The sequence below is a fragment of the Chiloscyllium plagiosum genome, unplaced genomic scaffold (assembly GCF_037043375.1).
Source record: "Chiloscyllium plagiosum isolate Xiang-an unplaced genomic scaffold, Cpla_swu_hap1 HiC_scaffold_36, whole genome shotgun sequence".
NCBI classification, from domain to species: domain Eukaryota; kingdom Metazoa; phylum Chordata; class Chondrichthyes; order Orectolobiformes; family Hemiscylliidae; genus Chiloscyllium; species Chiloscyllium plagiosum.
The window spans coordinates 22134377-22157176 of NW_028270174.1; the positions used below are offsets into that span (position 1 = coordinate 22134377).

A 22800-nucleotide genomic window follows, 5' to 3' on the forward strand; every position below is an offset into this window, starting at 1 on the left:
CGGCCTGTCTCCCCAATATAGAGGAGGCCACACCGGCTGCAGCGGATGCAGTAGATAATGTGGGTGGAGGTGCAGGTGAATCTGTGGCGGATATGGAAGTTTCCTTTGGGGCCTTGGAGAGAAGTGAGGGGGGAGGTGTCGGCGTAGGGTATGTGGAACTTTCTCCAAACAAAAGGAGTAGCCATGGGCACCCGCATGGGCCCCAGCTATGCCTGCCTCTTCGTAGGGTATGTGGAACACCTCCATCCCCCATCACGAAGGACTCAAAGCACTCCGCTTCTTCCTTTCCCGCCGTACCACCCAGTACCCTACCACCGACACCCTCCTTCGACTGACTGAACTGGTCCTCACCCTGAACAACTTTTCTTTCCAATCCTCCCACTTTCTCCAAACAAAAGGAGTAGCCATGGGCACCCGCATGGGCCCCAGCTATGCCTGCCTCTTCGTAGGGTATGTGGAACAATCCATCTTCCGCAACTACACTGGCCCCACCCCCCATCTTTTCCTCCGCTACATTGATGACTGTATCGGCGCTACCTCGTGCTCCCACGAGGAGGTTGAACAGTTCATCCACTACACTAACACCTTCCACCCCGACCTCAAATTCACGTGGACAGTCTCGGACTCCTCCCTCCCCTTCCTAGACCTTTCTGTTTCTATCTCAGACGACCGAATCAACACGGACATCTACTACAAACCGACCGACTCCCACAGCTACCTGGACTACACCTCCTCCCACCCCGCCCCCTGTAAAAACGCCATCCCATTCTCCCAATTCCTTCGTCTCCGCCGCATCTGCTCCCAGGAGGACCAGTTCAAAATACGCACAACACAGACGGCCTCCTTCTTCAAGGACCGCAATTTCCCCCCCGACGTGATCGACGATGCCCTCCACCGCATCTCCTCCACTTCCCGCTCCTCCGCCCTTGAGCCCCGCCCCTCCAACCGCCACCAGGACAGAACCCCACTGGTCCTCACCTACCACCCCACCAATCTCCATGTACAGCGCATCATCCGCCGTCACTTCCGCCACCTCCAAACGGACCCCACCACCAAGGATATATTTCCCTCCCCTCCTCTATCAGCTTTCCGTAGAGACCACTCCCTCCGCGACTCCCTTGTCAGATCCATACCCCCCACCAACCCAACCTCCACTCCCGGCACCTTCCCTTGCAACCGCAGGAGGTGCAACACTTGCGCCCACACCTCCCCCCTCACTTCTCTCCAAGGCCCCAAAGGAAACTTCCATATCCGCCACAGATTCACCTGCACCTCCACCCACATTATCTACTGCAGCCGGTGTGGCCTCCTCTATATTGGGGAGACAGGCCGCCTACTTGCGGAGCGATTCAGAGAGCACCTCTGGGCCACCCGGACGAACCAACCCAATCACCCTGTAGCACAGCATTTCAACTCCCCCTCCCACTCCACCGAGGATATGCAGGTCGTTGGACTCATCCACCGCCAGGCCACAACAACGCGACGGTCGGAGGAGGAGCGTCTTATCTTCCGACTGGGAACCCTCCAACCACAGGGGATGAACTTGGACTTCACCAGTTTCTTCATCCCCCCTCCCCCCACCTTGTCTCAGCCGAATCCCTCCAGCCCGGCACCGCCTTCCTGACCTGCAGTCTTCTTCTTGACCTCTCCGCCTCCACCCTACTCCGACCTATCACCCTCACCTTGACCTCTTTCCACCTATCACATTTCCAACGCCCCTCCTCCAAGTCCCTCCTCCCTACCTTTTATCTTCTCCTGCTGAACACTCTCTGCTCATTCCTGAAGAAGGGCATGTGCCCGAAACGTCGAATCTTCTGTTCCCTAGATGCTGCCTGACCTGCTGTGCTGTTCCAGCAATAAAGTTTCAGCTAATTTGTATCATTATCAAATAGTGTTGTTCATAGTAATTATTCGCCATTCCTCCGTTTTATTTACTTTCCTTCCAAATACAACCCTTTTCAGCTGAATATTTTTCATGTAATTATGACTAGAGAACCTGAGTGTTGCTTTGTCAAAATATAACTTTAAATTTCATTATCCAGGAACTTCGATCCTAACAGCATTGTGGGTGTATCTACACCAAATACATTGCAGTGGTTTGAAATGATAGCCACTACCTTCTCATGGGTAAGGGGAGATAAAAAAAAAAATCATGGCCCAGCCAGCAAAGTCCACTTCCCGTGAATGAATTTTTTAAAAATTAGAAACCCTAAAATCAACAACACAATGTCTCTTGATAATATCGACTGTAGGGTCCTTGGACGGCATGGTGTCTCAGTGGTTAGTACTGCTGCCTCACCACGCCAGGGACCAGGGTTTGCCTCCAGCCTTCGACGATTGTGTGAATTTTGCACATTCTCCGTGTCTGCATGGGTTACCTCCAGGTGCTCTGGTTTCCCCCCTCAGTCCAGAAATGTGCAGGTTAGGTGGATTGGGCATGCTAAATTGTTGATGGTGTGCAGGCTAGGTGGGTTACCTGTGGGGGATGCAGGGTTACAGAGATAAGGTAGTTGCGTAGGTCTGGGTGGTGTGCTGTTTGGAGCATCGGTGAGGACTCAATGGGCCAAAAGGCCTGTTTATTCACTTTAGGGATCCTTTAGGATTATAGGATGGGGCACTTGCCTTGCCAGCCCCTTACCTATATTTTTTTGGATGCCAAATTAGTCGTAATCATTGAGTCATAGAGATGTAAAGCACGGAAACAGACCCTTTGGTCCAATTCATCCATGCTGACCAGATATCCTAACCTTATGTAGTCCTGTTTGCCAGCACTTAGCCCATATCCCTCTAAACCCTTCCGATTCATATACCCATCCAGATGGCTTTTAAATGCTGTAATTGTACCAGCCTCCATCACTTCTTCTCATTACATACACTCATCCTCTACGTGAAAAAGTTGCCCTTTGGGTCCCTTTTAAATGTTTCCCTCCTCAGCCTAAACCTATGCTCACTAGTTCTGGACTCCAACTCCACCCCTTCCCCCCCCCCCCCCCCCCCCCCTTCAAACCCAGGGAAAATGCCTTGTTTCTTTACAATATCCATGTCCCTCATGATTTTATAAACCTATCAGTTCACGCTTCAGTTTCCAATGCTCCAGGGAAAATAGCTTCAGCCTCTCCCTATAGCTAAAATCCTCCAACCTTAGCAACATTCTTGTAAATCTTTTTTGAACACTTTCAAGTTTCACAACATCGATCTGATGAGAGAGAGACCAGAATTAAATCCAGTATTTCAAAAGTGACCTAACCAATGTCCTGCAACGTAACCTCCCAACCTTTTCTAGGAGGTTTCCCTTTAAACTGAAAGGCAATTAATGCACTGTCCATTATTTTGTTTTTAAAATACGTAACTGATCCAGATAACTCGCATACTGATTAGATTGAAGTTAGCATTAAAGGAGTCACTTAAAGAAATAATGATGGATGGCATTTATGACTCATTTGATTGAGCAGGACATTTCAATGTGGTTTCAAGAAAACTTCGTTCTTGCGTATTATTTGAAGAACTCACCATGACGTTAAGGAAACCTCAGTTGAGTTTCAAAAGGATTTTGACAAGTTACCTCTTGAATCTTTTGTCTAATTAGCATACTTGGTCCCTCAAAGTTTGTATCTCACCTAAAGGTCCCAAGTCAGAATTGTGATGAATGCTCACCCTGTATAAATCTAACGAGCAATGCTCGAGGCTTAATGTTAACCATGATAAAGAAGTTGATAAATAGCCCAGCCACTGGACTAGTGCGGCTGCAGTAAGTGCAATGTTCATTATTGTGAAAATAGAATCTGACAAAGTTTAATTGAATCAACTAAAGTATTAGATTTTGAATGTTCTGCAGACCATAAGAACCGGTATTCTAAACTGAAAAAGAAGCTTAGTTGTATCATTGTGGCCATTGGGAATAGAGAAAGTGAAAGACTGATGGAACCAATAGCATTGTAACAATATGCTAGGGTTACTTCTACAATCTACCATCACAAACAAGTCATCCATCTGCCTTTCAAAACTGTTGCAATATCTATGAGGTACAAGTCAGGGAAATATTCTCCTCCGTTCCAACAATGCTCAAGAAGCTGCTCATCATCCAGAAATTGATTGGGATCCCATCTATCTTTAAAGATTCACCCAGTCTACCACTGGTGCACCCTGCCTGCACTGTACCATCTGATGCACTGTAACAATTCAAGAATTCTGAACAGCATCTCCCAAACTTGGGGCCTTCACCACTAGCAGGGGAAAGGTAGCAGATGCATGGGCATAAAATCACCTGCAAGGTCCCCCCTCAAGTCGCACAACATTGTGACTGGGAAATAATCATAAAATTCTTGCTGTGTAGATAGGGGCTTTTCGGCCCATTTAAGTCTCTACCGATCCCCAATCCCCCCCAAAGCACCTAACTGAGATCTCTTCCCTTCCTATCCCTGTAATCCCGCATTTAGCCTGGCTGATCCACGTAACCTGCGCATCTCTGGACACTACGGGACAGTTTAGCATGGCCAGTCCACCTAACTTGCACATCTCTGTATTGTACTATTATTCTTTCATTGTTGGAGTGTCAATAATAAAATACCCTCCCAAACAACAGTAGGAGTACCTTCACTGCATGGACTGTACCATTTCAAGATGGCTCCCCACCACCTCAAAAATATTTAAGAGCGTAAGACCAAGACCAGGTATGTGCAATTCAGCCTCTTGAGTCTTCTCCGCATTTGATATGATCACGGCTGATCTCCTCTTGGCCTCAACTCCACTTTCCTGGCAACTCTCAGCCCTTCAACCCATTTCTAACTCATCAAATTTACTTGGGGAAAGGCAAATAAATGCTGGGCTTGTCAGTATTCTGATTCCAATGAATCAATTTTACAAAAATGTAGTGTGCGTAGATGATAAGTTCTATTCCATCATAACTTGAACATGCAAGTTCATTCCATCATTGCTGGGTTAGAATCCTGGCATTATTATGTAAATTGTACCATCAAAATTGCTGCAACAGTTCAAAAAGAAAGCCCACCATTGTTTTATGTCCCATGAATAAGTGAAAAGAAAATGTGACATTAGCAACAGGAAGCCACATCCAGTTTTTAATATATATAAAGTTAATGACTTCTGGAAACCAGTCAGATAGCTTTGCATGTTTCTTATGTATTAGGAACTTTGACAAAAGCCTTCTCTTCGTTGAAGGAATTAAAATACGTACTTTAATCACATGATGCATCAGAGTCCAGAAGTGTGCATCAAAGTTATGAGAAATCTTGATTTTCACTTCTGATATGTTTATACAGCTTTTGAAAAAATCTTTGTCTGAAGAAAATATCAACAACATTTGAGAAATATCTACAATTGCTCGTCTCTCGTGGGAACTCAGAATTGATTGCAACATTAGAAGTTTAATTTTCGACAGATTTATGCATGATCGCAGACTATTTTAAGAAAGTGTTAAGTTCAGTTTAAATTGCTGAACAGATGTTTAAAAGCAATGCAAAGAATAATTCTGATCTGTTAACGTGCACTGGGAATTAAATCCCTCACTATATGAAAATAAGTGATACACACTTAGAATAAACACTCAAGCCATCCTGAAGAGGGTGCAGAAGTACCTCAAGATCTCTTTCCTAACTGTATAGCCTCCCTTGACTGCACATGTTTGTTCAGGAACTCAGTAAAGACATTGAGTAAAAATGCTTGAGTATCATTGAAAATGTTATTTCTTCCAATTCTCTGTTCTTTATTAATTTTTTTCACTTTCTGCCTCAAACCTGGGCTATTGTGATGGAAATAAAACCACCTTTATGTTTACAAAAAACTTCCAAATGGATTGTAAAGTCATTTCAAGAAGTTAGTCAAAGTCATAGAGATGTACACCATGGAAACAGACTGCCAAGTAACTCTTGTTTGTAATTTTGGAAAAAAAATTACATGCCAGACCTGTCTGCTTTCAATATTAAATATTTGAGCATAACAGAAGAAATATGTGCAGGCATAGATGAGGTGACCTGCCTATTGCAGAATTCCATGCATTCATGTCTCCAGTCTCAACTTCACAGCATGAAACATGCCAAGTTGTAGCTGTACAGTACGTTGGTTAGGCCAGTGTTGGAATATTGTGTGCACTTCTGCTCTCCTTCCTATCGGAATGATGTTATGAAACTTGAAAGGGTTCAAAAGGATTTACAAGGATGTTGCCAGGTTTGAAGGATTTGAGCTAGAGGGAGAGGCTGAATAGGCTGGGGCTGTTTTCCCTGGAGCATCGAAGGCGATGTGGTTCATAAAATCATGAGGGGCATGGATAGGATAAATAGACAATTTTTTCTCTGGGGTGGGGGAGTCGAAAACTAGAGGGCATAGGTTTAGGGTGAGGGGGGAAAGATATCTACAAGGTGCCGAAGGGGCAACTTTTTCACGCAGAGGGTGGTGCAGGTATGGAATGAGCTGCCAGAGGAAGTGGTGGAAGGCATCTGGATGGGTATATGAACAGGAAGGGTTTAGAGGACTGTGGGCCAAGTGCTGGCAAATGGGACTAGATTAGGTTAGGATATCTGATTGGCATGGACGAGTTGGACTGAACAGTCTGTTTCTGTGCTGTACATTCCTGTGATTCTGACTGTATTGGGCTGGGTAAATCATTTAAGCAGAAAAGCTGTGAAGGATGTGTTTGAGGAGCTGTCTTACTGTTTTCTAGACCAGCAAGTTGAAATGCTTACTAGAGGGCAGGCTTTTTTGGATCCAGTAATAAGTAATGAAAAAAGGGCAAATTATTTATATTTAATCATGCACATTACATTTTTAACCTTTGGAGATGTGTGACCACAATATGTAGTGGAAGTGCTGGTGCTGGATTGGACTGAGCAAAGTCAAAACACTGGTTATAGACCAACAGGTTTATTTGAAACCACAATGTCGGAATTGTACATTGAATTTGAAAATGAGGTCGTTCAATTTGAATAAGGGAAATAATTAAAGCCTGAAGCACAAGTTGGCTGAGCTGGGTTGGGCAAATATATTAAATCACGATACTGCATATAAGCAATGGATAGTCATTAAAGTACTATTACATGGCTTACAGCAATTACACATTTCCTTCAATGTGCAAAAGCCCAAAGGTTAGTCAACCATTGCTGACAGAGGAAGTGAAGGATTTTATAAGATTAAAAGAAAAACCTTACCAAATGACCAGATTAATAATAAATCTAAGGGTTGTAAAGATGTTATAATAGGCAAAAGAGGGCCAATAAACTGATAAGGAGGAACATGCAACCTAGCAAATGGGGTCATGGAATTTAAAAGCCTTTACAGGCAGGGGAAAAAAATTGAAGGTGAATGAGGATAAATTAAAAGCACAGAGCAGGGAGAATTTATGAAGTGAATTAGAAATAACAGAGAACCTAAATGGTGACTTATTTGCTTTTACTGAGCCAGGTACAGCTCCCAGAATTAGAAATCTAAGTGACTCAGGAGAACCAACATTTGAAGGAAGTTGGTATCAGGAAGAAAGTTGTACTGGAGAAACTAATAGAACTGAAACTTGATGAGTCCTCAGGACCTAATATATACAACCCAGACACTTGAAGGAGGTGGCTATGGAGATGATCAATGCAATGGTAATCATATTCCAAAATTCCATAGATTCTGGAATGATTCCAGCACGTTGGATGTGTGCAAATGACACCCGTTTATTTAAGAACAAGAAAGGAAAAAAATTGTGATCTGACCCTACAGCCGTAGATCTATAGGAGGGAAAATACTAGAATTGTTAAAAAGAACATGGCAAATGGACATTTGGACTAAATACAGTGATTGGGTATAGCTTGATTTGTGAATTGTAAAACCATGTTGTAACAAACTTGAGTTTTTAGGATATTACTAACAAAATTGACAAAGATGGGGGCATTAGATGTAATATATTCAGAAGGCTTTTGATAAGGTTCCCCACTGGAGGTTGATTATCAGAATTTTTTAAAATGCTCAAGGAGATAACGTACTTGGAGTAAGGAGTGGTTACCCTATAGAAAACAACAGGAACAAATGAGTCAATGTCACATTGACAAACCGTGACTATTGGGTTATCGCAGCTGTTCACAATATAGATCAATGTACATTAGGGACCAAATGTAATATATCTAATTAACAGAAATTAATGTTGTGAGGAAGATGTAAAACGTTTTCTAGAGGATTTGGGTAGGCATAATGATTAGGCGTGGATATGATAAATGATGTAAAATAAGAGTTTTCCTCTTTGGTATGAAGAACAGATGTGCAGAGTATTTTTAAATGGTGAGAGGTTGGAAAAGTATAGATGTACAAAGGTGTACTTAAGTCAATAAGTCACTGAAGGTTAACATGCGGATATAGCAAGCTATTAGGCATATGGAATATTAACCGATATCACAAGAGAATTTGACTACAAGAGTAGTGAGTCTTGGCTCCAATTGTATAGTTTAGTTAGCTAAAGTTTGGAGCTTAGTTAGCATGCATTTAGAATACTGTGTGCAGTTTGGTCATTATGTATCAAGAAAGATATTTTTGCCATGGAGGGAGTGCAATGAGTGTTTATCAGATTGTTTCCAGAATGGCAGGACTGTTCTATGAAGAAAGATTGGACAAATTGGACCTGTATTTTTAAAGTTATGATGAATGAAAGTGATCTCATTCAAAGCTGTAAAATATCTTTTAGGGAGAGACAGGATAAAATGCAGAGAGCGCATTTCCCCGTCTTGGAGTCTTGCACGAGTGGGCATTATGTAAAAGCAAAGCGGACCAAGATGAGTCCTTTTGAATCAGAGGGTTGTGGATCTTTGAAATTCTCTATGCCAGAGGGCTGTGGAAGTTTAGTTTATTTAAAGTAGAGGTTTTCTTATTACAAAGGCAAAAAGGATTGAGGCGATAGTGAAAGTAAAAGGGTTTGATCAACCAGTGATGTTGTACATTTCTATGACTATGATTAAGTAGTGGAACTGGTTTGATAGGCTAAAAGACCTTCTCCTGTTCCTGCATTCATGTATACTTAGAAGTTAAACAGACTTATTTTCAGTGAAACCAGAACCTACTTTTTCCCCTTGAGTTTTTTGAGCTGTCCCAAATCCAATAAACTGCAGAAACAAAAACAAGTTGCTGGAAAAACTCAGCAGCATCTGTGCAGAGAAATCAAAGTTCACATTCTGGGTCCCATGACCCTTCCTTGGAACCAGTTCTGAGGAAAGTCACTGGACCTGAAAGGTTAACTTTAGTTTCTCTTCACAGATGCTGCCAGACCTGCTGAGCTTTTTCAGCAACTTATCCCTTTGTCACTGATTTACGGCATGTGCAGTTTTTTCACTTTCCATTAAATTGCAGGGCCACCATGGTACTAAATGGAAATGTCAGCATCTGATTAAAAGGGATCATAATGTCTTCACACATTGCAGATTTTTTTTAATCAACCTGTCCAGTGATGTTGTTACTTATCTGAGGAGCAGATGGGACTTGAACACAAGCCTCCTGGACCAGAGGTCTGGATACTACCACTGCACCACAAGAGTCCATCATACTGTGGATACTCCATCTATATTTCTAATCACAACATTAGCAGGAAAGTAACACTGAAAGATGTGTCTGGCAGTATGCTCCAAAACTAGATTTTCTTAGCAAATCAAAAGCACAATTGCAACTATGAGTAAGTTGTCTTCCCAACTCTTTCCATTGTATTTTTTTCAAACGGAAAAGGGATCCGGAGCCAGTTTGTTGCACTATAAATAAGTTACAGTGGATCCTTGGTAAATTATCAATGCGCTGCTGTATTATTTTAATTTCTATGCAAGTTTTTTTATTAGACCATCTTTAATAAGGAAAGAATAACATGAGACTTGTGTAACAACATTAAATATTATAACGAGACAACTGTTAGCTCTTTCCTTTCCCCATCCTCCATGTTTACCATTCAGCTCCATGTCACCTCTGGTTACAGATTACAAATCTTGAAGATCCCTGGCTCAAGCTACTCTGACAGATCTGTACAAATACTTACAAGGCACAAAATATTAACTATAAAGTTAGTTTAACTGCTTTGGTAATGATTGTCAAGAAAGTAATGTTATGCCTGAACTGATCTGTGAGTAAACTTAAACTTTCCTTGTCATTAAAAGCCAGTGAAGAAATTGCAGTTTGTTCTTTGCTACATAAAGTACTTAATTGCCATAAAGAAGGAAGTTTTATTTGTGTTCGAACCAACATTCATCTTGCCACATAATGATAAGCAGATCAAATATTTTGTCTGCAGGGTCAGGTTCAATGTAGAATTATGATTGAACTTCAAAAGTAATTTAGCCGCGTGCAGCATTCTGAAATATCCTGAGGACATGGTTCAAGTTCCCAATTCATTCTGTTTTAATTTGGACTTTCAGGGAAGTAGGTTCTCCAAGGCAAAATCTAGAGTTATTGAACTTTGTGGTTGAAGATTGCCAAATTTGTGTTAGACACTGGAAATTAAAACATAGAAGCAGTGCATTCCCTCTAGTTTACCATCTACCTGAGCAAGCAGTTTTTATTTTTCTACATAATTCTTGTACTATTTTATTCCATTTTTCCTTTCACCAAAGTATTCTAATCACGAATGCTGGCACAGTTTTTGTAACAGTCCCAACCCTGGAAGTTAATATCTCAAGATCAAGAGTGTCTGTCTTGGTGGCAGAAAAAAAAAAGTACTGTTCTCTGTCCTAAATCTTGTGTTTAATCTTTATGGATGTGACATTATATTCTAAGCATCTGTCCACATATCTACAATGTCACATCCTTGAATAGTGTTTAAACTGTTAAACATATTATAGTCTTGTATTCCCACCACAGCCCCTCTCCCCATGCCTCCCAATCTGAGATTTTGTATTTCCTCATAGCAGGTATTGGTAAGTAGAGGTAGCCTTTTCAAAGATGAGAAGAAGAATATGCAAAACTGGTTAAACGTAATTATATTGTAACTGCTGACATCTGAAACAAAAACAATGCTAGAATCTCTGTACCTCAGGCAGTAGCCACAACGAGAACAGTTTTCAGGCATGTTTTCTTCAGGGCTTCCTAAACATGTTGTCCCTGAAGGCTCACTGAGTCATTACAAGTTACTCTTGCTTTCCTTTGTTTAGCTGATCTTTAGGGAAATTTTACTCTTTATATGACTGCAGTATCATGGTTCAGAATTATCAGGAAGATAGTTTAATATAAAACTTCCTCATTCAGGACTTGTTTTGGCAGGTATCTGCCATCCCCATCTTTATGTCCAAGGATTTGGGAATGTTTTGGTCTGCAGTATATCTAAATTTCCCTACAATCAGTCGTTCAAGAATGCTGTCTCTCCATTCTTCTTGAAACTGACTAAGTGTTGAAGGTTTCTGGATAAATGCAGAATCATTGATTGTAATCTGACACCTGTGAACAGCTTCATTTGAAAATGAGTTTCAGTGGAATTGTATTGCAATTAGCCACACCCAAAGGCATGATACAATTTTGCCCTGTCTTGAAAGACAGCGCTGGCTGCTTTGAAGGTATTGACTAAGCTTAATATTATTTTCTATATTGGAGTTCATGAATGTGTACCAGATCACCAGTGGGCTGAGATTCTACAGTTTTCCATACATAATATTTAGGAGAATGATAACAATCAACAGGATTGATTTTACTAACAAAAACTTGGCTGCATTTTCTCTACTCTTACAAATTGACAGGTACAAAGTCTCCGTGGATGTATAATACCCTACGCATTATTGAGTTTGAGTACGTTTGTTAATGCATGACCTAAATTGTATCATTGGATCTGATATAAGCGCAGTAGGTATGGTTCTAGTAACGAACGATATTAATGTTTGCGAATTCTGGAGTTGAGTTTCTCCAAACTAATTTAATTTTTTTTTATTATTGCACAAATGTTAGCATAGGAGATAAGTATTTCAATATAGGTAGTTTCAATGAAAATTAAGGTGGTGCCGTAGTGCTATTGTTACCCAGAGACACCGGTTTAAAACCTGCCACAGCAAATGGTGGAATTTGAGTTCAGTTTTTAAAAAAACATTTATAGCTCTTAACCATGTAGGATAAATGGGCCCGATGGATTACTGAACAATTACTGGATTTGGATTCTTTGCATGATTTGAATCATTATAATAAAAGCAAAATTCTAGCAATACCCAAATCCAACAGAATTTGTAGTGAGTAAGATTTCAGTTGTAACCTGAACATGAGTTGTATTTGCTTAATTTCTTTGAAAAATGAAATAATCTTATCTTTGATATCTATAATTTTTCAATAACCTTAGTATAATATTCAGCAGTTTTTAAGATCCAAAAATTAAAATTTGAGAACAAATTGTGTAAAATTGTCAAAGCAATAAAAAAATTGGATTTAATGAATAGGGGCATATAAAAAAGAAATTAGCACATCGGTTTTACTTCAGTAGTATCCCACTAAAGGGCAAATTTAAGCCGTACATTGCCTTTATCTTACGTTTTGTTCTGGGCATGCACTTTTAAAAAATTTTTACATCTGTATTGGGTGTTGTGTCTTTATAATTTGTCACTGGGTTAGCAAGTAATAAGATTGCTCTTTCTTTCACTCGAGCCTTTCGACTCCTGATTTGATTCCGGTCAACTAACAAACCACATTTTTGTTGGAGTGGTATATGGCTGTACGTTGAGGAAAATCAAAATGTTGTGGCGAACCAAAGATAGAAGAGAGGATCTGATTCACCCCTCTTCACCTGATCTTAACAGTGTTAATGGAAATCACTTAAATTCAGTATGAACCTCAGTTCAAAGTTGAAATTAGATTGCTGTGTCCATTTTCAGACCCACTGGTAAAATTGATTGAATGTTTTTGCAAGTGTTGACTAAACTTTTGACGCAAATTAGAGCAGAATCTATACATCTAATGGTCCGGTTTTGTGGAGTGTTGCTGAACTAAGAGACCTTGGAGTGCTAAGTTCATTTCTTGAAAGTGGAGTCGCAGGTAAAAAGAATAGTGAAGGTGGTGTTTGGTAAAAACAATGACTGCAGATGCTGGAAACCAGATTCTGGATTAGTGGTGCTGGAAGAGCACAGCAGTTTGGTATGCTATCCTTTATTGGTCAGTGCATTGAGTATTGGAGTTGGGAAGTCATGTTATGGCTGTACAGACATTGGATTGGCCACTTTTTGGAATATTGCACATAATTCTGGTCTCCCTCCTATCAGAAGGATGTTGTGAAACTTGAAAGTGTTCAGAAAAGATTTACAAAGATGTTGCCAAGCTTGGGTGATTTTAGCTAGAGGGAGAGGCAGAATAGACTGGTTTAGGGTGAGGGGGAAAATTTAAAAGGGACCTAAGGGGTAACCTTTGCATACAGAGGGTGATGTGTGTATGGGATGAGCTGCAAATGTTGGAAGCTGGTACAATTATAACATTTAAAAGGCATCTGGATGGGTATATGAATAGGAAGGGTTTAGAGGGACATGGGCCAAGTGCTGGCAAATGGCACGAAATTAGACTGGAATGTCTGGTCAACATGGATGAGTCAGACCAAAGGGTCTGTTTCTCATCTCTGACTTTGTACAAGTCTGTACCCATCCTCTTGTGACTCAACCACCAACACCACCTCTTCCAAAAAATAAGGTCATGGGAATATACAATCTGTCGCTTCTATGCTCCACACATCAGATTGTTAGTTTGCAATGTCAGTTGACATTTGTTTGCATTATTTCAAGTTTATATTTATTTTCCTTCTTGTATACATCTCGTAGCTTGATAGCTCAGCCTTTAAATGTATGCCCTTCTGAATAGCTTGTAATGCAACAGAGTTAGAACACATATACATTGAAATAATTCCACACACAACAAGTCTTCTAGTGCTTCACTCAAACAGCCATATGATATAGCTCGGTTTTTACTATCATGGAATGGTGAGAGAATTTTTCTTGCTTTGCAGAGCCAAGCATGTACTTGCAGCAGAGAACACAGATAATGGTGAGAACCTTGCCCAGAAGCCATGAGGCCAACATAGACTTGTGTTGAGACTGACACTTAATTTGAATATTTTTAACCTGGATTGGTATTGGGTGCAACATTTAATGTGAATGCTCCAAACTGATGAAATTACACCAAAAAGATCAATTTTTGTGGGTCCTTAAGAAGGCAGCTGAATACCAAGTCTTTGGTATTTAGCTGTAAATCCCTTCTGGTTCAGAAGGGTCTAGGTTTAAGTCCCATTCCGGAAACTTGAGTGCAAATTCTGTGGTGATGCTCCTATATTATACTGGAAAACTCTATCAGAGTGCCTTCTTTTAAATAAGGTATGAAACGGGGGACTGATCTGCCCTTCAGTGGATCGAAAAAGTACCACGAAACTATTGAGAAGGGTTTTCTTGCTGGTGTTCAGGCCAACATTTATATGATTTCAGTATGACCTAGATATATTGTCTACCAGTTCTCACATTGCTGGTTCTGGGATCCAAGTTGGCTGGTATATTTCCTGCATTATATATAATCTTGAAATGCTTTAGACTGTAATGGTTTTACTTTGTGCTTGGGTGAGTGTTTGTGAGTGTGAGTGTGTGAGTGTGTGTCTGTAAGTATTTTTCAATCTATAGGTAAAAATGCATTGTAGATTGTGGATTTGGATGACTGATATATTGGCCTACCCTTCATATAATTTGTGTAAGATGATGTCATGCAGTCACAATTCACTCTGTTTTGCACAATCTCTAATTAGTATAGCTATCAGTAGCAATTTGAATTAGAGGTGGAGGTTTATAAAAACCATATGTGTTCATTTGAATTCTGCTTTACTGGACTCAAATTGTTACTTGGATCAATGGAGCATTTACATTTTTTTTATTAACTTGTTTTTACTAACAATATGTTGCAGCTACAATCGTAACATTTCTCAATGTAAAAAAAGTTGCTGTCAACATTTCAACACTTTAAGAATGTTGGTGTTTTATGATAATTTGAATCTTTCAATTGAACTATCTTTGTCTTCACTAATAGTCATAGAACAGTTCACAAAGGTGTTTCCAATAAATCATAAAATTTCACTGAGCTGTGAAAAGATTATTATAATCAGTGATCTGTTCTTTGTTCAGATGTGACTTGAGATGGATGTAAGATGTCAGCCTGTATAAAAAGTACAAAAGTCCTCATTGTAAAGCCAGACCTGTTCTGTAATGTTAGCACACTACTTTCAAATCTACAGTATTTATTTTGTAGTGAGATTAGTTCCAGAGCGTGCACAACAGAAGAGTTGTTTGTGTGTAAATTCAATGTATTAGTTCTGATTGTGAACCTTTCCTGATGTTTAGAAAAAGGTCTACACTGGTTAGAAAATGTATAGAGTTAGTACAGGCACACTGGACTGCCTTGTCTACCCACAGTCTGTGTAATAGAACAGTCAGTAGCACCGAAAAGGCCAAGTTGAATTTCAGCAATTGAAGTTTCTTCTCTTAGAATATTCCAAATTGGTGTTCTGCTTCTCTTCACATTATGGTTTAATTTGTCTCCTCTTTACCAATTGATGAACCTGTTGTGTATGACTGACACATTCTGACTATTGCTTTTAGCTTTTCATCATTCGCAGTCCAGAGATGTGGAAGTTAAGCGGATTGGCCATTGTGAATTACCCCATAGTGTTCAGGGATGTGCAGGCTTCGTGGACTAGCCATGGTAAATGCAGGGTTATAGAGATGGGGGTTAGGGGTTATGGGAGGGTTGGTGCAGACTCGGTGGGCTGAATGGCCTCTATCTGCACTGTAGGAATTCTGTTATGCTTATTCACATGTATTTGCAGCATTTGTGCCATAGACCAAGCAGGGAAACTGTCTTTTGAATTGGTTTTCAACTGCATCAGAGTTTTTATTGCATCTTACACTGTTGAAGTTAAGTGTAATGCAAATATAAATTTTTGTTTATTTTATGTTGTTGTTCAGATACGAGTCATCAATTTGCAAATCGGGTAATTCTAACTAATATCTGTTTGCTCCCATTTTACAGGAGTTTGTTTACAAAGAAGCTTAAAGATTCCATACCATTAGAGCAGAATGTTCAAGGTTGGAAATTATTTGGGAGGATGCCTGCCAAGGAAAGCCCTCTAAAAGAGTCCAAGAAAGTTCAACAGGTAGATAGTGATAATACACAAAACTAAGCTTGCTTGCCTTTTTTAAAGTAAATTGTACTTCAAAATGCTATTAGTCATTAGTAAGAAAGATCATCTTTTAGAAAGACAGTTTTAAACAAAGCATATACTGATCTTGGTTACGTGTGTTAATTGTAATACGCCAACTTGCTTACAAGAGCAAAGAGTAATCTACGTTATGGTGCGGTGGAAAGAACTTTTCATTCTGGAGGGAGGAATCTTAAATTCTAATGAAAAAACAGCAAAGTTTGCCTGCCTTCTGTAACTCTAAGTAGTGTAAATGTCAACAAACATAAATAAGAGACTGATAAGAGCGTAACTTACCATAGAAGTTTGTTTTTGGAGTATGAAGCCAGTTCTGTAGTGAAATTGACCCAATAGTTATTTTAGGTTTTAACAAACTTAATGAAATTTTAATTCTACCTGGACTAAGTACTGTTTCAAAATTATATTCATTGACAGTTTTAAGTTTCAAGCCCAATTTCCTAAAGTTGTATGTGCGCTTTAAAATAAATTAATCTGTAATCTGCTTATAATAATACTGTGTAATGGGGCAAATCAAAATTGCTGAAACAGTGACTTTATAAGTTTTTTTCTGGAAACCATACTAGTATAAGCACTGTAGATTTTTGAGTCTGTTTTGTAATCTGACTCTGACTTGCTGAAAGAGCTCAGATTCCAAAGGAGGTTGTAAGTATGCATTAAATTTGGAAATCTTATCGTAAGTGTTTGAAGATTTTGATATAGGTGTTACCCACTCTGAGATTACTTTACTTTTCCTCAGTCATCATGCCCATTATTTATTTTGTAGTCCCTTTCCAGACCTTGAGAGCTCCTTAGGTAAACTGTACATGATTAAAAGGAATTAAAATCAAGTCTGCTAACGTAAATGAGTTTTGTAGTGTTATGTCAATATGTTTCCACTGAAAATGTGTAATTTACTCTTCCTGTGGAGAAAAATAAGGGGAAAAAAATAGCTTGAGCTCTACCGAACTAAATCTACACTTAAGCTCTCATAGGTACTTTCACCATAGAGATTACTAAAAATTGTTGGTATTTACAGTTTAAAACATAAAATAGCCTTTTTTTGGTCATGATTGTCTCTTCTATGTGCATAGGTTTAAAAATATAAGTTTTAAAATGGAATGATTATTACAAAAAATTCTGGGAATGCAGTTTATTTCTCCCCTCGTAATGTTCACTCAAACAATAAAGTTTGAGTTTGTTTCCTGGAAAGTAAGAATTATGAACTGGGCATAAAATGGTTAAAGTCTGCTCCTCCTGCAAGGAGCACATGTTGCTAAGTTGAAGAGTAGAGCAATTTAAAAAAAAATAAACCAATATATTTTTATATTTTAGAAACTTGAATTTTTAAAATTGACAACAGCAGTTTTGAGCTCCAGACATTTTGTCCAGTGTGTCTGAAGTGATATGAAGAGGAGGAAAAATGAGGATGTACTTTTTGTTTTGTGACCCTGTTTAGAGTTGGTAGTTTTCTTTCTTGCAAGAAGAAATGGACTTTAAACACAAGTAAAATGTTTTAGTTGGGGAGGGGAAGGATCAGCCTTCAAGTGCAAATTTTAGATTGACCCAGAGAATTGCCTTTGGTGTTTGTTGGCTAGTGCCTCATGATGAAACGTTCAGACTCTTGAGATGGATTATTAAGTAAATTACTACAAAGTACGAGCAGAAATTGAGGTTACCAACCACTGACCTGCTAACATTTATTTTTACGGAATGTTGTTTACATAATTGAAAGCAATTGATTGCACCCTGTGCTACGGAGGCAAATTAAACAGCAATATTTGAAATGTGAATAATATGCATATATATGTTTAAACAAAGCAAATAGTGCAAGGATAGGCATCAAATTTCCATTCTCTCGCTTTGTGTTGTAGTTTTCGTTTCAAGGGAGGGGAAAATCATAAAGTAGTTGATGGCAAACTTAAAATAAAATTTTCTTGTAAAATGTAAGTTTCTTTTTAAAATAAAGTGAATACATTGCTAACAACTCTAACCAGTTCTGAAAAATGGAACACGTTTCAACATTAAACCTAATGGTCAGATGCAAACTGTATTTTAATCAATTCAATGACTTTGTACTGCAGTCAGGATATTTTCTTAACAAAACTATCCCGAATGGATTTGCAATTATGCAATGAGGTCAGAATGGTTCTTGGTAAGGGACCAACTTTTGTAGCTGGAGATTTGAACTTAACAAAAAATTCTGGGGAGAAAGTGAGGTCTGCAGATGCTGGAGATCAGAGCTGAAAATGTGTTGCTGGAAAAGCGCAGCAGGTCAGGCAGCATCCAGGGAACAAGAGAATCGACGTTTCGGGCATAAGCCCTTCTTCAGGAAATTCTGGGACAATGCAAAGCCACACAGGATTTTTGCAGTTAATAGAAGACTGCTTAATAGAATAGAATAGAAATTTATTGTCACGTGTACTGATACATGAAAAATATAGTGAAAAGTTTTATGTTGCCTGACCACAACACCAATTTTAAGTCAGAAGTCATTCACAATAATATATATTTTTAAAAATTCAGATAAAGTTCATCACCGTTCAGTCAACAGGTCCTGGACCTGACAGTTTTGTACCATGAAAGAACTGTCAATATGGAAGTACGGCCCTGCATTTCTGAGGAAATCCTGAGCAGAGTCTTCTCACGTATTGCAGAGCTCCCTTGTTTCGTAAAAATTAAGGGCTGGATTGGTATTGCCACTCCTTTAGAATATCTGACCCGGTGAAGATAGTAACCAGGATGCTGAAGGGTAGATTTTGGATTATAAAGAGCATTTATGTAAACTGGCATATTCTCAATGGGTATAGAAATACTTGGGAGTTGGTATGAATGGCCTTTTTAAGTTCTGAATGGATTTGGTTATATAATTTGAGAATCTATTTTATCTTGTCTGGATCAGTAAAATCACCTAACATAAGGCCCTCAAGGGTAGGTGAATTTCAAGCTAATCTGCAGAAATAATATTACAATTAACAGTTTAACTATGGAATAGACTTGTCAGAAAGGTACTGGAAACAGTTGTACTGTTTTATTCAAATATGAATTAAATAGAATATTTCAGAAACATCTTGGTGTTTCAGACATGTCAAACATGAGGAGTAGCAAGCTTTTGCAGGAGTAGGTAATCTTTGCTGTTTCTCAAACTGGCATTGTGTCTGGGTCCAATGTGGATTGATCAACTACGGTTGTTAGTCTACATTCTGTTATTGTATCGTGTTACTAGAAGATAAGCAAGATAAAATGTTGTGATTTTATGTTTACTAATTTGTATGGACATCACTCTCCCTTACCGCCTTTGGACTGAACTGTTTCTATTGCATTCAAACGTCTTTTGATAAACAATTCGGTCATTTTATGGCTTGAAGTAAACCATGCATATACTCTTTCAGGATTGACTTGATTTAAATGTGGATTTCAAAGTTAACAATAAAATTCTGCCATGCTAATACACTTTGTAAGCAAGTTGTTTGTTTAAAAGATTTTGGCCATGTATCGTATTAACATAGGAGTGCCAGATGACATTATAGGGACAAACTACATTTTTACCTAGTCATGCCTCGCTTTGCATTGTCAAAAACTGCATAACAAACTGATTACTGGAAGATAAAGAAATCATTGTGTCTATTTTCAGCTGCTGCATTTGTTGCTGACACCAACAGCAAAACATAATAGTAAGAAAAGTAACATATATCCAAATACATCAGAATAACAAGGTGTGAAGTAATGCAACCCCCAATCAGCCATGTATATGTAACCCCTCAATTTAGATATTCTCCCTTGAAGTGTGATATTTAATGTTTGTAATGTCTTTATTCTGATTATTTTGCTGGACCTTAATATCAAACCTGTGTGCCTTTCTCAAAATCCCTTTTTAATTTCTTCCAGATGTTCCTTTTGCAAGGCAAAGTGGATCTCATATTTTGCTAATGACATAGCCATTTCTCTGACACATGAAGAGTCATAGATTTTCTCTTGCGGATAGTAACCAATTCCATTGTTCCTACGTGCATGAACATTTGAGCTTCAATGCAATGTGTCGAATCAGTGATGAGATAAGACAGGTTATGATCTTTTAGGGACTTTGTGATACAATATTCTCCTCCACGTGCATATCCAACTCTGATTATGTTTTCCTGAGTGGTGCTTAAAATTTCAGGCGTGCAGTTCACTGTTTTATTACCACTGGAATCAAAACCACATGTAACTTGTTCAGTTGTGTAGATGGGGTAAGGATGAACAATAGTTTTATCAATCATTTGCATTCCTTAAGTGTTGTCCCTGCAAGTCGGAAAAATTTAAAAGGGACCTAAGGGGCAACTTCATACAGATCGTGGTACGTGTTTGGAATAAGCTGCCAGAGGAAGTGGTGGAGGCTGGTACAATTATAGCATTTAAAAGGCATCTGGATGGATATATGAATAGAAAGGGTTTAGAGGGATATGAGTCAAGTGCTGGCAAATGGGACTAGATTAGGTTAGGATATCTGGTCAGCATAGATGAGTTGGACCGAAGGGTATATTTCTGTGCTGTAAGTCTCTACGACTCTGACTCTTAAATCTTCCCTCCCTTTTCTATTGCATAAAATAGAACCACCTTAACTCTTATTCATCTAGTGTTTGGATCACTGCAATATTTTGAACTATTGTAACATTTAACGATTTTTTTTATCTTCGAACATAGCCAGTATCCTTAACCCATGAATTTATTCTGCTCCCTCTCTTGCATAAATCACTAATCAACGGTTTGTTAATCAGCTTGATTTTACTTAGTTCCTGCCTGACTACTTAGTTTAATGTAATTATTTATTGTATCTAGTATACCTTCAACTTGAGAAAATAATTGATCACTTACAGCATTGATGTAAGTGTAGAAACTCCTGAACCGTAAATGCCTGTAGAATCTCCTATTAAACCTCAGTGCTTCCTGTTCTTTCTCTCAATTTTGTAACCATCTTGATTATACAGCACCTTGACCAGTTCCTTTTAACTGTTGGGTAGATGTTTTGGGTGCCATATTGGAAACTGAATACCTGAGAGATTGAGCATTACTGATACCAATTAATGTTGGATATCTTCATATAATATTTTACCCGTGCTTCACTTGACAATCCAACCTAAGTGTCCTTTTGTTTCCTATATGACTCTCTACAGGGGTTTCAGTCTGTTACGATGTAATTCTGAGTGATCTGAAGTTCTGTGAACATCGTTAGGGAAAAATGGTCTTGACTTACATAATGTATGCAGAGTGCATGAAATTGCGCGTGCAAATGTTTCCGAATGCTGCCAGTCCCTCATGGTTTGGTTATTTGTAGAATAACGTATGCATTTTTTACATCCCAAATCTCTGCATAAGAACATGAAATTTCCATCAGCCTGTGTTCTTTGGCTGCGTGCTTTCCCAAGAGCTTGCTCATTGACACTAGCAACAGTTTGGTGCACGAGGACACACAATGTCACAAACTTCAGAATACTCTATCCACTTAGATTTCTCTTTCAAATATTCCTTAACCTCCCATTCAGGTCAATTTGTTTGTCATGACTTCACAACCAAGTTTCAATGCCAAATTCAAGATTACAAAAATTCCGATGAAATCTGAAAGAAGATGTTGGCATCCCTGGAGTTAGGATCAATTGTTGCCTGTATCTTCATCCATCCACTTGAATCCTGGCTGACAAGTGGGGCAGCTGTCGTCTTAATCAGGCTCAAGGTTGATATTTTGAATACAAGTCTGGCGGGTTCTGTTTAGAGCAATGTAGGGCCACTTCCTGAAGGCCAACACAAGGACATCAGTTGTCGTGTGTGAATTGCCCCAAGCTACCTTTAATTTTGCCACTTTGTCTGTGAAATTTCTGAACATCAATTACTAAAACAATTAAAGTTTATTGCACATAACAACCAAATAAAACCCCTTCAGCAGCAGGTTAAGCCTCACAACTCAACTTTGCTATTTCCTGATTAATGGTGGACTTTAGCTACGCTTCCAACCAATAGCATGTGTCTCTGGTTGTCTGGGGTTCTATCCTCGTGCAGCGTGATTCTTTGAGGTTCTGCTGAAGAGTCTGGAAGACTAATTCTTGTAAGGTTTTGTATTGATTAAGCATGTGGTGTGACATGATTTATGACACTTCTGAAATCATCAAGTCTGTAGCTTGCTTTCTCATCAGGAGCAGCTTCTGTTTCTTGTTACATTCAATGTTCATTGTTTGTGTGAAATGTACTCTGTTACACCATTAACTCTTTAAATTTTTATGCAGGGAATCTTAATTGCCCATTTGTCACAAGCTACTTGTTATAACCCTTTGTTTATATTGCTTCAGCTCCTTTTTCCCAGGAGTGGTTAATCGGCATATTGCTTTTAATTTCTTGTCCCTTTATCTCAGGAAACATTATTCCAGAAAGCTAATGCATATGCTTTCAAACCATGAGCTATTAATCAATTTTAAAGTTTACTTGTCATTGGTATGCCTTAGTAAACAAATATAATATTGCATTGTGAAAAACAGAATTAAATTGTCATTAAAGGATGCAACAAATGCAATAGTTCCGAAACACTCTTTTAAAATATTTTTTGCATTTCCTTAATGCATTCTTCGTCATTCCTTGATCAGAAAGTTTGCCAGTAATCAGTAAATGGTGGTGTGTCTGGGTTATATGGC

At 39.0% G+C, this 22800-nt stretch overlaps 1 protein-coding gene across 1 annotated transcript in view; it reads left to right on the top strand.

Annotated features, from left to right (window-relative positions):
• LOC122539404 (TBC1 domain family member 14-like) overlaps nt 1–22800 on the top strand; it is a 98305-nt gene that overhangs the window by 20613 nt on the left and 54892 nt on the right. Inside the window, exon 3 of the mRNA XM_087980042.1 lies at nt 15976–16099. Coding sequence (XP_087836168.1) covers nt 15976–16099 — 124 coding nt within the window. The remainder of the gene's footprint in view (nt 1–15975; nt 16100–22800) is intronic.